Source organism: Chelonia mydas, chromosome 7 (assembly GCF_015237465.2).
Source record: "Chelonia mydas isolate rCheMyd1 chromosome 7, rCheMyd1.pri.v2, whole genome shotgun sequence".
Lineage (NCBI taxonomy): Eukaryota > Metazoa > Chordata > Testudines > Cheloniidae > Chelonia > Chelonia mydas.
The window spans coordinates 681147-704480 of record NC_057853.1 but is presented as its reverse complement, the minus strand read 5'-3'; the positions used below and the strand labels follow the sequence as shown (position 1 = coordinate 704480).

At 51.9% G+C, this 23334-nt stretch overlaps 1 protein-coding gene across 3 annotated transcripts in view; it reads right to left on the bottom strand.

Moving 5' to 3' along the window:
- MTMR14 (myotubularin related protein 14) overlaps positions 1 to 23334 on the bottom strand; it is a 53765-nt gene that overhangs the window by 17594 nt on the left and 12837 nt on the right. For 2 of the 3 annotated variants that reach the window (XM_037904650.2, XM_037904652.2), the window contains exons 4-16: positions 18406 to 18481; positions 17246 to 17306; positions 15670 to 15792; positions 14861 to 14934; positions 11921 to 11991; positions 10691 to 10765; positions 7529 to 7595; positions 6276 to 6361; positions 5756 to 5832; positions 5430 to 5466; positions 4305 to 4375; positions 3424 to 3473; positions 3078 to 3216 (exon numbers count right to left, since the gene is read on the bottom strand). In XM_037904650.2, coding sequence (XP_037760578.1) covers positions 3078 to 3216; positions 3424 to 3473; positions 4305 to 4375; positions 5430 to 5466; positions 5756 to 5832; positions 6276 to 6361; positions 7529 to 7595; positions 10691 to 10765; positions 11921 to 11991; positions 14861 to 14934; positions 15670 to 15792; positions 17246 to 17306; positions 18406 to 18481 — 1007 coding nt within the window. Of the gene's footprint in view, positions 1 to 3077; positions 3217 to 3423; positions 3474 to 4304; positions 4376 to 5429; positions 5467 to 5755; positions 5833 to 6275; positions 6362 to 7528; positions 7596 to 10690; positions 10766 to 11920; positions 11992 to 14822; positions 14935 to 15669; positions 15793 to 17245; positions 17307 to 18405; positions 18482 to 23334 lie in introns of all 3 variants that reach the window. The other variant, XM_043551062.1, reaches the window with a different exon arrangement.

The window sequence follows — 23334 nt, the reverse complement described above, 5'->3', positions numbered from 1 at the left end:
CCGAGCCAGCTCACACTTCTGGAGTGTGGCACGTCAGAGAAGAGAGGGAGCAAGAGGCCACCTCAGCCCATCGCCTAGGGGCCAGGGCAGGATCGGCCCATCCGGGACCATCCTAATGTCCTGCCCCATCTCATTTTAACATGCCCTAAGCGCCAGGCCTCCCAGCACGTCTCTGGGGAAAGACGACTCCAGTCGAATGGCAATTCTCCAGTGAACGCCCATAGCTGCGTGCAGTGGTCATGAAGGGTTCGCCTGCACTGCAATGAAACACTCGCAGCTGGATCGTGTCAGCTGACTCAGCTTGCGGGGCTGTAAAATTGAGGTGTAGACATTTGGGCACAGGGACCCCTCCCGCCTCATGGGGACCCAGAGCTTGGACTGCAGCCTGAGCCCAAACGTCTACGCTGCAATTTTACTTCCCCGAGAGCTGGAGTCAGCCAACGCAGGCCAGTGGTGGGGGTTTCACAGCAGCGTAGACATATCCAGGGGAATAAACCTGTGTAAGCAGCTCAGAGGTGAGGGATCCGAGAGGACAGAACAAGTCAGCCAGCCGTGCTAGGCCTCTGATCACGGTCACTCCTCTCTGACATTCCTCCATTTGGGCCCCCTGCTGACAGGGGGCAGCTGCATCACAGCTCGAGACAGGGCTGCTCTCCCTACGTGGGTGGCATGTCTCTGCATTGCCCCTCTTCTAGTCAGATCACATGCCAAACTCCTGTCCAGTTTGCTGCCCACCACCGCCTCCCGGCTGACAGCCATTACTGCTTCCCTTATATGCCTGCCCACGAAGGGAGAGTTCTGAACTGATCCCCCAGCCTTGCAAGTCAATCAGGGTTCCCCTCAGACACCAAGGATTTTCTGGCAGGAGCGCCAGCTCCATTCTCCCAAACGGCAAGCAGTTGGCCAAAGCCCTCTCTAGCCCTTACTCTCTTGCTGGTACTGTAGTGTTGTTTTCAGTGCAAACCAGCAGAGCTAATGAAATGCCCCATATGGTGACAAGAACTGGGGCAGGCAGAGCCCTGAAGGAAGGTTTTAAATCCAAGGACCCCTACAAGCTAGTGTGGCCATCCTGGCTTCCAAAGAGACCACAAGCAAAGACAGCAGAGAATCCACAGCTAAACCCATCTCTTTGTACAGAGGAGGAGAACCCTCTCTCTCCTCCCTTCACCCCCCAAGGGCTTGTCTGCACCATGGGGGCTACCGTGCCATAGCTGGGGTGCCCCAGCAATGCTGCTGTCACAGCCACGGAGGGTTTCCATTGCTGGAGGAACTTCACCTCCCCGAGAGGCAGTAGCTAGGTTGAGAAGCATTCTTCTGTTGACCGAGCTGTGTCTACCCTGGGGGTGAGGCAGGCACAGCGATGGTGTTCAGTTTTTTCACACCTCTGAGCAAGTAGTTATGTTGATCTAAACATTTAGTGTAGACCAAGTCTCAGATGTCCCACACCTCAGCCGCTAACGGCGTGTTATGGACCTCACATCAACGCTCTGCCAACATTCCCCCCTGCATAACCTGCACGGATCTCTGTGTATAGCTAAGCAAGGAGCGCCTGGCGTTTGGCAGAACGCATGTACGTGGAATCGTTTGGCACCCACAGCAACGCCCCAGTCCCCCGGCACCCACAGTAAGTGAGCGAAGCAAAAAACACACAAGTGTGAGTCAACCCCACAAGAACAGCAGCTGTTTCCTCCTCTAGTTTTCCCAGTGCATCCTGGCTAGTCCATGTTTTGCTTCAACAGGAAGTGCCTGGGGGACGAACAATGCTATTTAGGTTTTGAGTCTGTGGCCTGCCGTTGTGGGTCCTATGAAGTACTGGCCATTACCCAGAGCCCTGGGGTGGGGGAGCTGCTTTGTACTTGTCGCGGTCGAGTAGCAGTGGACAGCCAGTCGCTTGTGTTAGAGGTGACCCTGCACTAGGTCAGGTATACAAGTGCGCTGTTTCAGGCTTCTCATCCCTGCTCTCATGGTCCCCAGGTTCGTTAAACATCTCACTGCACCAGGCGTGAGGAAACCTGGGCTGCCAGAAGCGTGCCGCAGGTTACTCTCCCCCAGAGCGTCTCCAGACGCCCCAAGCACAGCCCAGATTTAATTTAAAATAACTGCAGCACAAAATAGCACTGCTGCTCGCGTTTAGGGAGAGGAGAGAAAAAAATTAAACTCAGAGGGGCAATCCCAGAGAAAGGCTCTGAAATCCCCAACCCCAGCTGCCCCTACAACAATGAGCCTGCCAGATACCCCCCCTTTCCTGACCCCAATTTCACCATTGTGGCTTCATACCAGCTACAGGGTAACCAGACCTAGGAGAGACTCTCTCCCGTCACTTTTCAGGAGAAGTGGTCAGTGTTTTGCAATCTTTTTGGAGCCATCTCCAAGAGCTGTAAGTAACAGTCTAGCCAGCTTCCGCCCCAGGCCAGCCACTTGGCTTTACAGAGGCTGCTATTAGCTTGGGCAGGCCACTGTACAGGGTTAACCCGGCTCCAGCGGGCACCGCCACACTGCGGAAGTGGGAGGAGATGCCAGCTGGGTGCACAGGGAGGGAGGACTGCTCCAAGAAGTCCTGCTTTTGGAGGGATCATTCTTCACCCAAGTCCCCTGTGAGATGCAGAGTCACTAAGGGGAAGTAAGAAAGCCACTCCAGGTATGGAACCACTGGGCAAACGGACCCGCAGCTCCGCAGTGGGCAAGACTGCCCGAAACAACTGGCTTTGATGTGATTTCAGTGCATTTCAGAAACAAACAGAGCAGCTGCTCTGTCCTCAGATCATGGGCCAGGCTGTAGGCGAAGGCTCCTGCAGAAGCACAAGGCAGCCGCTCATGGCAGGAGCATTCTCAGGACCTGCTGTAACAGAAGGCCCTGGAGCTCTGTAGCACGGGTCCGGGTCCGTACTACTCACAGCTGAATTCCTTCCTTCTCTCTCCGCCGTGTCCCGCTGGTGCCTGCCCCACATGAGTGGGCGCTCAGCAAGGGGACGGCAACTCCCTGCTCAGTGCGCCACCTTCTGAGCACGGCATAAGGCAACACCTCGAACCTGCCCCTGCCTGCTATGCCCTGGCCAGGTGCTTGGGTGGCTTCTTACCAAGCGGCCTGGGTCTGCGCGCCAGCTGGCACCAGCTCCAGCACCTCAGAGGTGAAGCTCCCAGATGCTCCCGGTGAACTCTCCAGCACTAGGGAGAAGTCACTGCTCAGGCTTGTGGTGCTGCCCCGATCCCTCTGCTCTGCAAGAAGGAAGACAGAAGAAGACTGAAGCCAAGCCTGGAAGCCTTTGATTAGCCATGTCCCCATCCTACTTCCCCTCCCCATCCCTTGCTGGTGTCCAAGGGCTTCATGCGAACACCTCGTGGCACTTCCCCCACAAACCCACTCAGCCCTGAGCTCCTTACGCGCAGCCAGGGGAGCGGCCCGCGCTCCGGGACAGCACTCACTGAGCATGCAGATCTCCTCCACAGTGAAGCCAGGCAGCAGGCTCTTCCTCCTGGGGGGAAAAAGGAAACAGTTACACAGGATCAGAGCCATGGGGTTGTCCGCTGCCATCCTGCCAGGCCAGGCCAGGAGATCAAAGAGGGGTCCCAGAGCACTAACTGACCCTCGACCTGTCCCTAGCCCTCACGCCCTCTGCCTTCCGTCATGGCAGCAAAGGTTGCAAACAGAATGGGGCTTGTCCCTCTGCTCGCCTGGCACGCGACAGAACTGGTGTTTGGAGTGCTGTGGGTCCCAGTGTTCCCCTTCCAGGGACGGGGGCAGTGAATGAGGAGCCGACACGGAGCAGTCCCTGGCTGGGGTGATGGTAACGGACATGCTTCTACCCCCACTCCCAGCTGGGGTGGGAAGGGAGGAGAGCGCTCAGCTCCTGCAGCCTGGAGGGACCCGGCAAAACCCTATGCAGAGAGGTTTAGTTAAAGTCGTTAGAAGCCTCCCCCAGGAGGGGCTGGATTCCTGCCATCTCTACACACCGAGGGGCTATTGTTCAGCCATCTCTCCTCCCCCAAGGCTCTTGACTTACAGCAGCACAGACGGGACTTGCTGCGGGCCAGAAGGCGAGACAGAGCCCTCTCGGCCATCGGCTCAGCCGGGCTAATGGACCCCCCAGACACTTCATTCAGTGGAGAGCACATTTCAGCCTGGGCAGCTTTTTCAAGTGTGACGTGCGCACCTCACAAGCCTTGGCCCCATTCTTCAGCCTTCTGAGTGCAGAATAAATTAAGGGAAAGTGGGCCAGGACACGAGGGCTTCCATCTCCCCATGGTAACAGCACTAACGAGTCGTTTGGCTCTAGTCCAGGCAGCAGCCGGCGCAAGCTCCTTACCTCTGCAGCGTCACAGCAGAGAACTCCTCAGAGGTGATGTGCTTCAGAAAATTGAAGCAGAAAAAGAAAATCTGAGCAAAGGAAGAGAGAAGAGAAGCTTGAGAAAAATCCACAGGGGCTGCAGCCTCTTATTTTAATGGGGGGAGGATGCTGAGGGGAGGGGGCAGCAGTGCATCTACAGCTACCACCAAAGTCCACCATTAGCCACAGTCACATTTTGGGCCTTCTGTTTCAGAACCCTCTGCTGGCTTGCCCTGGATCGGAGTGTGGAAGCCCCCCAGGTGTGGCACCACCACCCTTCCCTGACCAAGGGGAGGTTGCCTTGCCCTCTGAATGGGCCAGCTGGGAGAGTGCATGTCAGAAGGCTCCTAACCCAGGCACACACCAGTCGAGAAGGCCAGGACAGCTTCTCTATCCTTGCCAATGCAGCACCAGTGGGCGAGGGTCACTCAGCAGCAGCTTGCCAAGAATAGGGATGCTCAGGAGAGCAGTGACCTCCCCAACACCAAATATCACGGCACAGCCTGCTCTCTGATCTGGCTGTGCCCCACATGGCTCCCACCACCCGGCACAAACGTCTCTTGCCAGAATGACAGCAACAGGACAGCTTATCTGCAAGGATCACAAGTCTCAGGACTGTGGTGCACCAGCCGACAGCTAAATAGCAGCTATGAACCCCCCGGTGCCAGAGCACCCGGAAGAGAGGCACGTGGTTTAGCCACCCAGTTTGTGAACAACTTCTCAGCTAACTATGTTTCAGCACTCCGAATTCACAAGCCTGAAACGTCCCTTCTCAGAGCTGAACCAAACCATTATGACTCCAGGCACTTTTGTCCGAGATGAGGTAAGGAAGGCCCTTACTAACAGCACTGACAGCGGACACATCGGGATTACAAGATCTAACCCACCCACATATAGTCCTTGGGCCCTGGGACAGCGTTCTTTCATGGAAGTAAGGAGCAGACGCAAGGTACAGTCCTAATACCGCCAAGGTCAATGAGATACCCAGCCAGGTCAACGAGACGTTGAGCTGCGAAGACTGCTGCTACCTTGAGCCTGCTGCCTAGTGGGTAGAGTACTGCATTCTGACCCTGCTCACCTACTGCCTCCTGCAGGGCCACTCACCTCTTCTCCTTTACTGAGCCGATCGACCAACATGTGCCTGGAAAGAGAGCAAGGGAAAGGAGATCACAAAGTAGGAACGAGAACGAGCAGTGATGGACCAGGCCATGAGCGGTCAGGGACAGCCAGCGGCCTTAGGCGTTGGGCAGAACCTGCACAAGCCCCTCCCGCCAAGCAAGGCGGCAAGCAGCTTAAAGCAGATGTGCCAAGTCCCCTAAGGAAAACCATCCCCTCAACCCAAGCAGGTCACCCACTAACCAGACCACGAGAGGGCCCCTCTGAGAGCCTGCCCACCCCTCGGCAGTGTCTGCACCCCTCAGTGAACCTACCCAAAAAGGAACCAGTCATAGGCCACTGTCAGGTAAAGAATCTCCGCAGGCTCCAGTGAGGCATGGATAAGCCCATCCTGGAAAGGAAAGAGGAGGGAAGCCTCAGGGATGCAGCAGCCACTAGAACTGGGACTGAGGGTGCAAGCCCCACTGGGAATCGCCAAGGAGAGTGTCTCCCAGCACCACACAGGGGGACGTCCAGCTGGCTCTGCCCCACTCCAGGTGCGGACCAGCCCCCATCTCCATTACATGGCATCTCATGTCCAAAGCAATTTCTCATCAGGCTGCAAGTGCAGATGCAGCCCTAATGCAGAGCTGCAGGTGCCCCCTGGGAATACTGGGCCTCAGTACAGGCCAGCACGCCAGGCTGTGCCTCCAGAGCCCGTTCCTACACCCCTCTCCAGACACTGCCCTGGTAGCTAGGAACAGCGACTGCTCTTCACCCTCTTTGGGTCACATGGCTGCTCCGCCACCCCAAGCGGTCACTCCCCGAGGCACAACAAGTCCGTTCCGTACTCACAGCCCACAAGGAGAGGCGCAGGAGGGCGACGAAGAGAGGGGTTCGGTCCCAGCCGGATATACAGTGTACCAGGAGCCCGCTGTCATCTGCTCCAGGGGCGGGAAGGAGAGGGAGAGAGAGAGCTTTGTAAGGAGAATGGAGCATTACTTGCACCGTATCTGTGATTCACTGCACACCACCCCCATGCAGCACCGAGGGCTGTTTGCAGGGGAGGGAAGCAGGAGCACAGCTGGTCTTACTACCTAGAACATCATCTTGGGAGAGGGCTGTCTCCAGAATAAAGAACTTGGAAGGTCCCTGATTCAGCGTGCCATGCCAAGCTGTAGCTATCCTAGTCTCCCCAGCTGCTAGGAGTAAGGAATCCCCATGACAGGGGACCAACAGCCTGCCCACAGCCTCGAGTTGCCCAGTTACACCGCCTCTAGCCCCTCACCAGTCAAAACACCAAGTCTGCTTGAGGAGAACATTTCCATCCTTTCCCCAGTCTGAATGAGCTAGACCTCAGCTCCAGGAGCAGCAGGTCCCCTTTCACCCCCGAGATGTGATGACATCTCCACAGAGCAGAGTGGCCAAGAACAGGCCACCACCACCTCCATTGTACAGACCGTTCACAGGGCATGGGCCATGTGGCAGGAGCACACAACTTGGCTGCTCCTAGGCGTTGGCAGAGATTGGCTGGATCTAACCCTGTGCGTGCTGGGTGCAGTGTCTGACACTGCCCTAGATCTACATGCCACCAGCCCACAGCCGAGGGGCTTGGCAAGAAGCAAATGAAAATGAAAACGGAAACAGACAAAAGGAGACCCCCCTTTTGGAGCCCCTTCTAGGCCATACCCAGAGAAACAGCCCCAGCAATACAGGAATAGCAGGGTTTCCCCTTCAGCATCTCCAAACCCTAGTCCTCGTGCACAGCTTGCAAAAGCACTGAAGTGACTTGGAGCCCATCTCATCACACCAGGGAGGTTCAGAGCTGGGGGAAAATGGGACCTTGGCCTTTGACAATCTAATTTTTACATAATCAGCCACACTGCCAGTGGGGGAGGAGAAGCCTCATCCAGGGGTTGGGATTTTCCTGGGTAACAGGACTCCCCTTTGAGTACTGAAGTCCAGGACAACACCCCACAAGGGGCAGGAAGAGAAAGAGTCAGATTCTCTACAAGGCCTGGCCAATAGCAGTGTTAAATGCCCTGGAGAAGTCCCATAAGCTCTGGCCACAGAGCCAGCTGGGAGTGCAGAGAAGGAACAAATCTCACCGTCCCCATTGATGAGTGAGATCAGCAGCTTCAGGTAGTTCTGTGTCTGTTGCACCAGGTCCCAGCTCTGTGGAGAACAGGAGGTGAGGCCCTTCATACAATTAACCACTGCCCTGCAGCATAGGGAGCTTGCTCTGCTCTCTCCGTGGCCGAGTGCAGGAAGAGGGCGCTAGGGCTAAGACAATCCCATGGCAATGTCCAAGGGGGCAGTCCTCCCGCTCCCTACCCAGCCTCCCACTGGCGTGCCAAGGTGCCAGCCGTGCCATCCAGGAGACCCTGCAGACAAGACAAAGATTGGGACCAGGGGCTGGGCTATGAAAGCAATTCTGCTGCTCACAGGACTTCCCCAAGAGGCTGGTCAAACCGCCGAGAACAGGTTCTTTTGACTAAAGGGAGGACACAGAACCCATTTTGCCATCACAACAGCAGGGCGAGCCAAGCTGCATAGGAAATACAGACATTCTGCTGAGCATTCCCTGAGCCACAGTATGTTCAGAACAACGACCCAGAGCCAATGAACTCCCTGTTGGTGCCGACCCACTTCTGCCAAAGCCCCAAATGCGTATGGGGAAAGGTGACTGAGCGGTGGTGTTCCAGCTGCAGAGCGTGCTGGTTCAGGCATGCCATGGTGAGGAGAGCCTCCCCTGCGACTGGAGTGCTCTGCCTGCAAGTCTCAGACAAGCTTAAGTGGCCCCCTTCCCTTGCTCCGCAGACAGGTAACAGACTGCAGGAACCACGGCATTCCCAGCAGGAGCACAGGAGGGTGGCTAAATCCAGAGAGCTCAAATGCTAAAGGGACACGGGAAGCAGATATTTTACCTCCCTAAACAAAACCCTTCCAGTGCCCTATTAGCACGATCACAGCCCATCGGCATTTGGCCACCAAGTGGTGACTGACTGCAAGAGGCTCTGCCTCTGCGGCAGCCTGCACTCCCCACCCCAGCAAGGCTGCATTGGGGGAATGCACGGATGGTGCAGGCAACCAAGCCTTCTAATCTCCCCCTGCCCTCGAATGAAAGGCGGCTCCTCTCAGCCCTGCTTCAGCAGCAGCAAGTCAGAACGCTGCAGCAGCACCCGAAAGCGCCCGGTGATGGTCAGATGTCCAAAGACACGTGCCCAGCTCTGCAAAGCCAGCACTCTCAGAAACAGATGAGTGGGGAGAGGGACACACCATATGCCTAGACGGCAGGAGCACATGTCCTCCCAACATTTTAGGCTGGGCCTTTCATCTGCTCTCCCCCCAGTCTTGTCAGGGTACCTGGGGTGAGCAAATCCCAGAGGTCACCCGCCTGCCCGGTATTCTGATGAACAGAGCCAGCAGTGCTCCAGGGCATCTCTGCTCCCACTGGCTCTGCTCTGAGACTGCTGGTTACTTTTGATTCATGTTGCTTATGTTGGTATTTTAATATTTTCGTTGCTGATCCTTTGACAAATAAGGGCACCAACTCTGAGGGGCTGAGAGAGCCTCTTAGTACTCCAGGGTGAGCAGTGGAGGATGGAGCGTGCCAGGCGCTTCCACGCTACAGCTTGCCATGGAAAACCGGAGAGGCTGAGGGAGCTCTGGCAGGTCAGGAAGCAAAGTGGAACAGCCTGCAGTATCGCTGTGCTCTAATGCAGCATGGAAACGCCAGCGTCAAGGAAGCCGTGGGAGCCTCAGTGGTAACCCGGGCTGCTGCTGCAGCAGTGAATGAGGGGAGCACACTGGTCAGGTGAAGAGTCGTCCACGTTCCAGTCTGAACCGACTACAGAACCCCTGCCAGGCTGAACCAAGAGCACTGACTCACCTGGCTCCGTGAAGGGCAGAAAGAAAGAAGCCCTGGCTAAGAATCTTTCAGTAGTAAATGAAATCTGTCCAGAAGTGCCATGGAAGGCATGCTCCTTCTGGCAGTGTCTAGCGAGCGCGGTAGGGTGTGCGCGCAATACTCGGCATTTACAGAGCTTTTGGCCCAGGTTTTGCTTTTTGCTGGTGATGCATCAATATAACAGGATGAAATGCCAGCTATGCCAGAGACGTGATAGCGTGGCATGTATTTTACAATCACTTGTATGTACACCACCTTCGCAGTACACCACACTGAACAATCGCACCTTGAGGGCTCTATGGAGCAGGAGGGGTCATCGCTTCAGCAATCAGTCAAACGGGAACACCTTCTCTGTGGGCCCATCTGGAGAAGCCAGGTCTCAAGTTCCTTTCACATGCATAACTGCACAAACCAACCCTGTGAGCCTACACAAGCTAGGCCTGTATAGCTAGGACTGGGTAATTTACTGCAGCTACTTTTTGGCTACTCTGAAACCGAGGGATGTAGTTTTCAAATCTAAAAAGGGCCTTGTTAGCCGTATGTGAGGGACCGTAACAAAATGGGGCATATTAGAACAGAACTGCCTATTTCTCTGGAGATTTTGAACCCATCTAGAAAACAGGCAGCCATTTTGCTGTCTCCCCACTGCCCAGTTTAATTTGCAATGGTACCTGTGCACGCAAGCAAAATGGCTGAGGCCAGGAATGCCCCATGTTAGTGACATTTCTGGTTTGTGGGTGTAAGTCAGCTGCTTTTCTAGGCAATGCTGCAAGGGGGTATTGGAGTGATTAGACCAGACAAAGGTGGAGGGATGATTCCACAAGGTGATTCCGTGCACACAGGACAGCATGGAGATGCTCAGGAGAGAAAAGAAAAGGAAGTGGAGGCTGGCGTCACTGGAAGAGTGGCGGGGACACAAAAGGAGGCCACGCAAGCACACACACTTTGAAGGTAAGAGCAAGAGCAGCTGCGAGGACCCCAATGAAGCAACACCGAGGGGGCAGGAGACCTGGAGGGCCGTGCTTGGAAGCAAAGGCAGGAAAGGATTTGGCAGTGGCATTTTGGATGGAACTGCCTCACCTGAAGTGATGAGAGGGGCTCATTCTGTACGTGCAGTTCCCTGCTCTTAGATACAAGGAGCGACAGCCTCATGATCTGAGTGCTTGCGTGACAGGCGTGTTCCTACTCGCAGGCCTCTGCTGCCAGGGAGCCATCCTAGCAGAGCATGCAGTTAAACCTGCCACTTAGACTCACTGGGTGACGCTGCACAACCTGCGCCATGCAAGAGGACAGACTAGAGAACCAGAATGGCCTTTTCTGGCCTTACTCTGAATTCACCAGTGAGCGCCCCACTCCTCACCTGGTACTCGCTCCAGTCAATGTTCAAAGATCGGGTCAGAGACACTGGGATACTTAATGGAGCATCTACGTAATCCTGCAAAGAGACACCTCAGTCAATCACAGAGTACTGCTGAAGAGAAGCCATTGGGAGGTAACTAGTTACAGACAGCAAAACAGCAAGAGACGAACAATGCTTCTAGCAGAACGGGGCCCAGTAGCACAAACTGCGGAGTGATTTGATCACTGCTCCTGTTCTGGATTCTACCAGTGCACGACTGTTTCTGGATGGGGACATATGCAGTGAGGTGAACAATTATAACCTGCTGGAGTGACTGGCATGCACCGTGACTGTTTCCCCGATCAGGAGAGGAGAAAGCTGGGGACAAAGCAGTCGCCAGCCATTTCCAAGAGTTCTCCATTGCAGAGCTGTCCCAGAGCCACACCCACCCAAGAACACAGGCTGCTTGAGAGCTGAAACCAGCTGTCTGCAGTGTCGCTCAGCACTCTGTGAACAAAGAAGTGATGCCCTTGCACAGTGCTTGGAGACTGGAAATATTTCAGCTTTGAGAGACCATTCCCCTGAAGAGAGCAGCATATTCCTTCCCCATACAGTACAGAGGAGCTCCCACAGATACTCCACACATCATAACGTGCTGCCCGCCGCCCACCACCCCAGAAATTCTCATGACTTGGGTTATTACCAGACCCCAACACACAGCTTCCCTCACGCTCTCACGCCCACATTCCCCTTGCTCTGCAGCATGCTTCTCCAAAACAGGAGACACCAGGACCGGTAGCTGCTAGGCATTCTTTCCCATTCTCCTTGCACGGCCAGCATCCAGGACAGACTACATCACTTCTGTTAAGCTCTGCCTGCCCCACGAGAGAGAGAAGCATTACAGTACAGCCTACAGCCAGGTGAGTTCAAGGGTCCCCAAGGCCTGTCCCATCCTCCCATGAAGGACAGACAAAGTAAATACAGAGGACATCTATTACATGATGACATCATGTTGCTGGATACCAGGACACCAGAACACCACACTTGCCATAGGAGGCTGGACCATTGGCCTGAGCTGCTCTTTAAGGAGTCAGCGTTCAGAGATGCCCTCCATTTGTTTGGTTTGAGGGCTGCTGATTCCCTTCCCATGCCAGGGAGGAAGCACAGACTTCACCTGCTATTTTGAAAGTCCAAATTCAGTTGCCAGACATAACAGACCCGAGAGCTACCCAGTCAGAAAGATCTTGGTACCTGCTTCCAGTTAAATACGAGACCCTCAGCTCTGTAATCCCGGTCTTTGTACTCCTTAAAAAATTCACAGCCTGCAAGAGAAGAGGTAATGAATGACAGTGCAGACAACTGATCACTAGCAGCAAAAGCCCCTGTGGGACTGGCAGCCTTAGCTCAGGAGCCAGAGGCCCCAGAGCACCAAGTGAATCAGCAGCAGTAGGTCTGCAGGAGTTAAAAAGCAGCAGTGATCCAAAGCACTGACTCGGAGAAAGCAAACACCAAAGACTGAGCACGTCTGGAGCTTGAGAGACCCTGATATTCCTCCCTTCCCAAACGGCACATTTCACAGAGTGAGCCCCAGCTCCCAGGACCAGCACAAGGCTGTATCAGGATATCCCAGCAGGTGCCTCAGCAGAGCCCTGGGGGAAGGCCAGGACTGAAGCGCCCTGGCACACTAGGAAAGAGGTCCTCTGCCACTGAGCACCAGAGTCCCACACCTGCAGTGACCTGAGGGGAGGTCAGCAGACGTGGACATGTGCCGTGTTCACAGGAGCACCTTGGTAAGTGTTTCCAATAGGACTTGAGGAGCACACCAGTGACTGCCAGCCAGCTCGTCACAGGGAAGTGGGGCACCGAGTCCCCACCCACACGAGCAGGTCCAGAGGCAATGCCCTGGGGGAAGCCCAACAAGTTTCAGACAACCCCATGTTTGGTCAGTGTAAATCCTTGGTACACACTGACTGTTGGCAGGGAAAGAGACCTCTCTCTCTTTCCCCAGAGCCTCGTGGACTGGGGAAACCCACTAGCCCACACCTCCTATAGCCATGTTTTTTGGGTTCTCTTCTCCTATGAGCCACCTTACTACTCTGCTGCCATCTGCACAGGTCACTACTGCCCAGAATTCTCAGAACCAAGCAGAGAGAGTCACTTCAACCTCCTGCTGCTGCTGCTTGGCAAAGCTCTGCATAGCAGCATTAACAGCTGTCTGCAGACTCCAGCAGACCACACTGCCCCAGGCAGGAGCTCTTCTGAACCACTGTTTGTACAGCAGTAGTGAGTAGAAACCAATCAGGGATCATGGCCCCACTGTGTTAGGCACTGCACACAAGATGGTCTCTGCCCCAGAGAGCTCTCATTCAAGGAACCAAAAAAGATAAGACGTTGCTTTTTTTTTTAAATAGAAAACTTATATCTGGCTTAAATGATGGCTTACCCAATCCCCCCACCCCAGTAAGAGGCTCCTAGACACTTTGTTGAGTTGTTAAGGGGGCTTTTCAAACATTAAACAAAAGAAGTCCAGAGAGCCAATTCAGAGTGATGGCAGTGAGAACTGGCACTTAAGTACCGCAGTGATGGGCACATCAGATGTCTGCGAATGAGAGGAAGCCATTTGAATTGTGGGAGCATAAGCATATCTACAGACCCCTCTCCTTCAACACACGTGCTCACTACATTCTGGAAACTCCAGATCAGAGCAAGCCAGGCTAAGAACCTGAAATTCTTACAATGCAACTCGTGATGCAACCTAAATTTGAGTATTTGCACAGAGTTTTATCACCCATTCGCCATGTTGCTCAGCTTGTGTATATATGCACCTGGCTTAACGCAATGCACAGTATTACTCTCCTTCCACACCACTACTGTGATCAGGCAATACTCTGAAAGAGGCGAGGCTGGTACTCTAGTTACATTAAGCTCAAGCATGGAAGCGAGGAGCTGTTAAGGGCAGCAGCTGCAAGGGCACGAGGAGAGGAAGGAGCATTTTGATGTTGCTGTGACTATTATAAATGGGGTGTGCCAGGCCCCACAACACAGCAGTATTTCATTTTCACAGCCTCCTGTACAATTCTCCCTCCTCTGTCTAAAACCTTCACAGAATTAGCCACCGGGCCTGGCCATGGGGACATTATGGCTGAGCCTAAACTCTGTCGCACACACAGGTACTCAAGTTGCGTAGAAGTGGCAGACAGATGTTTTTGGAGCTAATCCCAGAAGCCAGCGACATTGGCTTCACTTCTTGGCACCTTGACTATGTGGCATAGCAAACTCGGTACATAGCTTAGTTTACATAACTTATATTAATGAAGCCCCCCCCAGTTTTCTTTTGTCCCTGGTCTTTGTCTCAATCTGCACCTTCACTGTAGGACATCGGGGGACACACTGGGAGGTCTGACAAGGGAGAGGAGCGGGAGAGACAGTTTGGGTTTGGAGCAGCAGCTGGGGCAGCTGAGGCTTTGCAATAGGGGGAATGAATCTCCCTTTCACACACACACACCCCTTTGTGGGCAGGAGCAGGGGGATGGAGCCTTGAACCCCGAGAATTCCTCCCTTCCCCCTGGAAAGCAGCCATCTCACTCTCTGTACACTCAGCCATGTAATTGAATCCAGCACCAATGGGCAGGCTGAGCCCCTCCGTTTGTGTTTAGGTGATTAGCATTAACCAGTAACTGACAAGGGCCCTCACTGTGCTCCAGAGCTAACACAACCAGCACGGCCAATCGGAGCAGTTCACACCAGTTGGCAGTCTCGGGGCACTGCACTGCAGACACAGCATGGCAGTTCTCTTCAGAATGACAAAGACTAGAAACATTTTTAAAATCTTTTTGCGACAAAAGGCGGCTTCCATGGCAAATTCCCAAGCATGCAGCCTGGGGCGGGGCTGCAATACCCTGGCTGGATATGTAGAGGAAGCTTCTGAACCCAGCTACAGCTCTGGGACCTCCTCCCTGCACTGGAGACCCTTCTGCCACCACAAGGAGGGCTCAACGCAGATTGGTGCTGGCTGCATCCTCTAGTTCCTCCCCTGCTGCCCTCAGGAGAGGAGTTCCCCCTCCAGAGGAAAAAAAAAGAGAAACATCCAGCAACTCCCAGTTGCTTCACCACACACAGAGACAATTCCCAATCCCCACCAGCAAATTGTCACCTGGCCCTTGGGAGTCCCTCTGGACATCAGTCCTATACCTGGATATGGGATGGAGAGGAGGGTAAAATCGGCATAGCGCTGAGCTTTGTCCACTTTCTCGGAAGACGTCACACTGAGAAGAGAACGGTGCATGTATTTAGTGCATTCAACACAAAGGCACTAACTCCCAGAGGGCAGGAGAGCACTCCATCTGGCCTATCAGAAGAATCTGCCTAGCCAAGCAATTCCTCCTACAGTGCTACATGACAGAAGAGCCCTGACTCCAGTTGTGGGTTGTGGAGTAAGAATTCAGCTCACGGACAGTTACACCCTCAGCTCAGCTGAACCCCAGGGGAGGCATTCCCAGTCACTCATCCACCCACAGACTGGAAGGATGCCCCCACTCAAAAATGAGTCTCCTGATCATCGCACCAACTAGCCCCACAGGAGGAAGTCGCATCACAGCTGTGATGCCATGGGGGATTGTGCCCCATGGATCAGAACATCCACCCACTCACTCCCTACTCAGAGAAGCCATAGGACAAACAGGAACCTATTGTGACTGCAGAAGATGACAAAGTTAAGCAGCTACCATGGTCTTCACAAAGGTACTAGTATGCTTGACTTGGGTACGGAAGAGAGGACCTTGATGTATGGCCTTGTATACCACTGGGGTTTCACTTTAAGGCACTTGCTGAATGTCTGGATAACATCTCTAGAAGGCCCTGCCAGGAGGGATCTAGGAACTCCTTCTGGAACGCACTTAGGGGAAGTCAGACTTTTGTGCTTGCTTTAGTCGCTGGGCTGCACAATCTAAACAGCAGCTCCACTCCAAAGCCCACATGTGGGCAAAGGACGCCATACTCACTTTAAGCCAAACTTCACTTTCTTGTTCTCCACCATCAGGTCACAGATATATCTGACAGACAGGTATCGAAGCAGCTTGATGTCATGTCCTCTGACCTTGTCAAACAGCTGGGAGTCTGCATTTCTGCAACAAGGCACAAGAGAAGGCGAGATTCTCAGGGCCAGTCAGACAGATCCAGTTTCCTTCCCGGGCTGCAGGGAGCCTGGATCATACGTGCTGAAGCAGCACTCCACTAGAGGCACTCAAGCTGCCCTGCCCAGAGCTCTCCTGCCCTACCCCACAGGAACGCCTTCGGACCCCTTCAGCAGAACCCTGCAACCAAGAAGCAGGCTGGTGCCATTCATTCCTACAACGACTGCCCAGCTGCTCACTGAGCACTCAGAGGGGTTAAAGGGCTAATTTTATAACAAGTAATTAGGCAGAATCTCAGAAGAGCCATCAGAACCGGTGTGACTTTCTGTGATGTACTTATCCTTGAGAGAAAGTGCACAGCACCAAGCAAGAAAAGCAGGCCTCAGTTCCTCAAGGGCTGGAGGCCTTTCCCCCATGGACTTGGACACGCTCAAAAAGCAGATCCTCCTGGACGACCGAAAGCCAGTTTACACCCTGGAGCTATCCCATCTGCAGAGGCAGAGCCTGCATTCCTGCCCTTTTCTGAGGCAGCTACAAGCAGCCTCTTCCACGTAACTATAACATGCAAGCGTCAGAACCCCAGCGTGGAGAATTGAATGGAGTCCTCGAGCCATAGCCTAACAAGAGCTGGAAAGAAAGGGGCGAGCCACTTCCTGGTGTGATTCACATATGTTACAGGCAGATGGGACTCCTGATAGACTGGTCTGACCTCCTGCTCAGCACAGACCTAGGACTTACTTGAATTCATTCCTGCTTCAAGTCCAACAGTGTGAACGTGATGCCTCGTTTATACAGCTCAGAGTCACACTGACTTTGTTGCCATATTGTGCTGTGAACCTGTCTAGTTCTGTTCGCCAGCACCCATAGGTCTTTCTGCATTGCTGACCCCACATGGCTCTCCCACCCACCGAGTCTCAATTCGGCAGGATTTCCCTTCCAGGTACATCAGCTGCAGTTTGGCAGGCAGGCAGAACGGTGCTACTTTCAGTGTCCTTCTTCCTGCCCCAAACCATCACCATGCTGCAGTCACATATGCAGCCTGTTCCTCTCTAAGCAGAGGTCCAGAACCATTTCTCCTCGGTCTGGATTATACATCTCGTAGACCCAGAAGTACCACTTCTGCGTAATTTAGGAGCCTCTTTAATGACTTGGGATCTGCCTGCCCCAGACCCTCCCCCTCAGCCTCCAGTGGGAGATGGGGCAGCTTTAGGGAGCTAGTTGGCCCCAGTGTGCTAGCACATTAGGTTTTAGTTTTTGTACCTACACCCTGAGACGTTCTGAAGGGCTCATCTTTATGAACAAGGCAAACAAGAGCCCACAGCCTGCAGTGACCCCACACTGCGCCCACAGTTCAGTTTAGACAGGAAGGAGTTGGAAATTCAGAGACTGAACTAGCCAATCAGCTCTTAACTCCTCTCCCTCCACCCAAATACCACGTACAGACCTGAACGCAGAGTCTTCTTCTGAAAGGTCTTCGGTATCAGCCCAAGGATCATCAGAGCCCCCTGCAGGGAAGCCACAGCAGGGACCATGCATTAGTGGCCAAGGCTTGTGTAACAACTCCAGCTTCTCTCCCACTTCCCATCCAAGTGGGTTACAAGTTGGCTTTGTCACCTCACTTAAAAGAGTTCCCAGCTGTGACCATCTCCAGCCAGAAACAACCCTACTGTCCCACACACCCAGCCCATCAGTTTCATGAGAGCAAGAAAGGGTTTGGACAACCCAGGCAGGTCTGTTCCAGGATGGAATCCAGAGTGGAAAGATGCCATTAGATCACAGAACCATTCTCTGGCAGCTACGGCAGAAAAATTACCCACGCTCACTAGTGTTTTGTCCAGTCTAGTTTTAGAAGATCCAGGTTATGGGCTCCTGCCACTTCCCTTGAGACTCTCACAGACTAATACATGTTACCATTACCAGAGTTGCAATCCTAAACCTAGATTTTATGCCCTTATTCCTAGTTCCATTCCATGTAGTACACCAAATTTTTCACCCTTTTAGTGACAACACCCTTCAAATATTTGCAGATCAATGCTCCCCGCCAGCCACCCTTTAACCAAGCTAGATATACTGATCTCCATAATGACAGGTTTCAGAGTAGCAGCCGTGTTAGTCTGTATTCGCAAAAAGAACAGGAGGACTTGTGGCACCTTAGAGACTAACAAATTTATTTGAGCATAAGCTTTCGTGAGCTACAGCTCACTTCATCAGATGCATTCATCAGGTTCTCTGTGTATATAAATCTCCTCACTGTATTTTCCACTGAATGCATCCGACGAAGTGAGCTGTAGCTCACGAAAGCTTATGCTCAAATAAACTTGTTAGTCTCTAAGGTGCCACAAGTCCTCCTTTTTGATCTCCATAAGTCACCCCCTCCATCCCCAAAACATTTTTTGCTACTATTCATTGAACTCTCAACTGTGTCAATACCTTTCTAGAAATCAGGAGCCCAGAAACAGACACCATATTCCAGGTGGTACCATACCAGACAGGGATTATTACATACTGGCCCACACACCCACCCCCAAATATGCACAGGTGCTATATTCACACTGATTTTCAGGAACTGAATAGCCACTCAAGTATATATGCTTCCGCACTTACCTGAGAAAATGTAGTTGTACCCAGTACGTCCATACAGTTCTCCCCATCCAGCCAGGGTCGCTGACCTACAAACATGCTGGAGAAAATGTCGTTATTAACTACTTATAAAAATTGTATTCCTCTGCAGGCCTTCTGCCCATTTACACTGAAAGCTCATGCCTTGTTTCTGTCCACTGAGACCCCTCTATCTCATCATTCTCACTTCCCAGGTTTCTCCCTGGAACTGAGTCTCTATGGTCTGGATTATTTTTCATTAGCTTGTGTATTTTCCAGATGAATTTCAGGGTTATTTCTTACCACAAATCTGACCTCTACTGCCTGTATTTTCCTCAGCCTCACTAAATTAGTCATGCTGGAGTTCCGATAACATACTGGCTGAACCTGATCTTCCCAATCGTTCCCTCACTACCCTCCCCCCCACCCCCAACTGATGACATCGAGTCACTCGTTCTTAAGGGCCAGCAAAGTCCACAGGACAGTATCCTAGCCACTGGTATTTCAGGTAAGACATAATGAGCCAGAAGACCGTTAACATAGTTCTTCGAGTTGTGCCACACACGTCCTTCCACTGTAGGTGCATGTGCTACTCCTGGGGGAATTCTGTGCCACCGCGCAATGCAGAATTTGGCAGAAATTAACGTTGTGCGCGCAGAATTTCCTTTCCCGCATAGAAATGGACTGCAATGCTGCTAGCCGCCACTAGGGGCTGCTGGATCTGGCAGAGCCCAGCTCTTACATAGAAGACACTGTGTGTGGGGGGGATGGGGGGGGGGTGAAGCTAGTGTGTTCCTGGCAGCTGCACTTCCCAGTGTGCCATGAGGGAAGGAGAGGGCAGTGTCTGGGCTGGGGGGGCCTCAGCTGGGCTCTGGGTGGGTTAGGGGACGAAAGAAGAAGGTGGCAAAGAAACAGAAACTGGGTTGTCATAGGGGTTTCTTTAACTCTCTTCTCCTGGGAGAATTTGTGTGTGTGTCTGTATTGTGACAGGTCTCAGAGGAGCAGCCGTGTTAGTCTGTATCCACACAAAGAACAGGAGGACTTGTGCCACCTTAGAGACTAACCAATTTATTTGAGCATAAGCTTTCGCGAGCTACAGCTCACTTCATTGTTTCAGACATACTTGCTGGCAGGTATTTTGAAATAAATTACCAAAGTAACTGAAACTGGTGTGATTACGTCGTGTGATTTTGACAAATAAAATTGGCAGAATTTTAAAATGTCGTGTGCAGAATTTTTAAATAGTAGAGTGCACCTCATGTACAGTTGGAGATTTTCCCCTCCACAGCACCTGTCGGGGCAGCTTGAGCGCCCTCTTGTGCCTCACACCACTGCATGCAGCTACAGAGGACCACACTGTCCCCAACTCCCCTCAGTTCCTTGCCTGCCCAGGTAAGACTCCGACAGAGAGGAGAAGGAGGGCGAGTTGTGGAATGGGCATGTACAACACGTCTCGAAGAACAACCATGATGGAAAGATAGGGACCCGTTTTTTCTTCAAGTGACTGCTCACGTCTGTTCCACTGTAGGTGACTCTCACGCGGTTTGAGCTGGAGGTGGGCTTGGAGTCTACTCAAAGACTGTAGGAGCACTCATCCAAATCTGGCATTGCCTCTAGATTGATGGGAGATGGCCGAGTGAGATGCAAAACGTATGGCGTGCTGACCAGGTTGCCAACTTACAAACATCAGACAGTGAATACAAACCAGAAAGACCGCAAAAGCTGCCTGTGACATGGTCAAGTGAGCCATCACTTCACCTGATGTTCCACCTCTGAGTAATCAGTGGCATAAATGAATACAGGCAGAGACTCTCTGGGCGGCCCTTTACTCTGTCTGACACGGTGACGAAGAGCTGAGATCTAGTCCAATCCAATAAAAAGCCAAAGCTCTTCTAACATCTAGAGTATGGAGATTTTCTTCCCCTTTACTCAACTGGGGCTTTGGAAAGAAAGTCAGGAAATAAATTGTTTGATTCACGTGAAATTCAGAAACCATTTCAGACAGGAATTTAGGGCACAGTCGAAGGAAAACCTAGCCCCTCAGGAAAGTTGTAAAGAGAGGCTCTGATACTAAAGCTCTCAGCTCCCCATCTCTCCTGGCCAAGGTTATAGCAACCAGAAAACCCACTTTCACAGACAGATATAAGAGAGAACAACTTGCTAGTGGCCTAAAGGGGAGACACCCATCAACTTTTCTAGCACCAAATTTAAACTCTACTGTGGAACTGGGCTATGAACCTGTGGGTATAATCTGTGAAAACCTCTTAGAAATCTGATGGACATAGGGTTTGAAAAAGTTGACTGGTCATCCACAAGAGGGTGGAAAGCTGAGATGATATCCAGGTGGATGGTGATGGAACTATGAGCTAACCTTCCTGGCTCAGAAACAAAAGATAGTCCACGATAATGGCAATTTGGACCCTGAGACAGGAGGCGTGCCACTTTGTATGGCCCAGACAGAAAACCCCTTCTATTTAGCACGGTTATTCGACGTAGTTGAAGGCTTCCGGCACCCCCTGAGAGCAAACTCATTCGGGGTAGTCAGCCATGAAGCATCCAAGCAGTCAGGTGCAGGGCTTAAAGGCTAGGATGAAGGAAGTGGCCGTGGCCATGGCCCTGGGAGATCACATTCACATCTCTTGGGAGAGGCAGCGGAGGTCTGATCAGTGGTTTTCAATTCTACTAGTCCCAGTGTCGACAGGGCCATGCAGGGGCTCTTAGAATAAGGTGTGCGGTATCTTGCTTGACTTCAGATAGGACTTTGAGCAGGAGCGGAACCGGTGGGAAGGCATACAGCAGGCCTCTCAACCGGCCCAGGAGGAAAGCGTCTGTCAGTGAACCTCGGCTGTGACCCGCTTGGGAACAACAAAGATGACTTTTTTGTTTTCTCTTGTTGCAACCATATTGGGGAGTTCCCCACTGCTGGAAAATGGACCTGGATACATCTGGTCGAAGAGACTACTCATGGTGACCTGCCAACAACCTGCTCAGGTGGTCGGCCAGACGTTTAGAACTCCCAGAAGGTACGCAGCTTTCAGACTGATGGAACTGGCAATGCAGAAATCCCAAAGGAGGATCGCCTCCTGGCACAACTTTCACAAACCTCTTCTACACTCCACCCTCCATTGCTTGTTTACACAGAAGATGGCTGCTGTGTTGTCCATGAGTAACAATAAATTCCACCTCGATATGCGGAAGGAATGCCATAGAAGCCAAACAGATGGCCCAGAGCTCCTTGATATTTATATGGAGACTTAGATCCTGGAGAGACCAAAGGCCCCGAGTCTGACAAGGACCTAAGTGGCTCCCCAACCTATATCTGATGCATCTGTGACTAGGGTGAGAGTCTGCAGTGGAGGGGCAAAGGGAACTCCCCACAGATGTTCGTATGTTCTACCCACTAGTACAGGGAGGACAAGACCCAAGCAGGCCTATATAAAGACGAGCTGATGAGTACACCATGGCTAGCCAACCCTGTAGTGCTCTGGAGGTGCAGTCTGGCAGGCTGCATCATATAAGTGCATGCTGCTATGCGTCCTAGAAGACTGAGGCTGTTCTGAACCGTGGTGACAGGGCACCTCTAGATCTACTTGGCTCTGGCAGGAAAGCCTGGCCTTGATAGAATCCAGGACCCCCCAGTGAATTCTGTTCTTTGAACAGAAGACAGAATGGATTTCTCTCTACTGATTAGGAGCTCCAGCACATCGAACATGGTACAAATAGTGGCTACACTGGAGAGTACCTGAGACCTGGACCAGCCAGTCGTCCACGTAAAGAAATACGTGGACTCCCAACCTTTGCAGGAATACTGCTGTTACAGCCACACATTTCACGAATATGTGAGGGGCTACTGACAGTCCAAAAGGCAGTACTGCAGATTGGTAGAAGAATTTGTTGAACATGAACCTCAGAAATTTTCAGTCGCTCTGGTGAATTGCTATGTGAAAATAATAGGGCTGACAAGCAATTAAAAAAATTAATCGTGATTAATCGCACAATTAAAGTTAATTGCGATTAATCACACTGTTAAACATTAATAGAATACCATTTATTTAAATATTTTGGATGTTTTCTACATTTTCAAATATATTGATTTCAAGTACAACACAGAATACAAAGTGTACAGTAGCTCACTTTATATTTATTTTTATTACAAATATTTGCACTGTAAAAAACAAAAATAATATATTTCAATTCACCTAATACAAGTACTGTAGTGAAATCTCTTTATCATGGAAGTTGAACTTACAACTGTAGAATTATGTACAAAAAATAACTGCATTCAAATATAAAACAATGTAAAGCTTTAGAGCCTACAAGTCCACCCGGTCCTACTTCAGCCAATCGCTCAGACAGACAAGTTTGTTTACATTGGAGGAGATAATGCTGCCCACTTCTTGTTCACAACGTCACCTGAAAGTGAGAACAGGCATTTGCATGGCACTGTTGTAGCTGGCATCACAAGATATTTACATGCCAGATGCGCTAAAGAGTCATATGTCCCTTCATACTTCAACCACCATCCCAGAGGACATGCGTCCATGCTGATGACTGGTTCTGCTCGATAACGATCCAGAGCAGTGCAGACCGACGCATGTTCATTTTTACCATCTGCGTCAGATGCCACCAGCAGAAGGTTGATTTTCTTTTTGGTGGTTCAGGTTCTGTAGTTTCCGCATCAAAATGTTGCTCTTTTAAGACTTCTGAAAGCAAGCTCCACACCTTGTCCCTCTCAGATTTTGAAAGGCACTTCTAATTCTTAAACCTTGGGTCGAGTGCTACAGCTATTTTTAGAAATCTCATGTTGGTACCTTCTTTGCATTTTGTCAAATGGGCAGTGACAGTGTTCGTAAATCAAACTACATGAGCAATCATCCAAGATTGCTATAACATGAAATATATGGCAGAATGCAGGTAAAACAGAGCAGGGGTCAT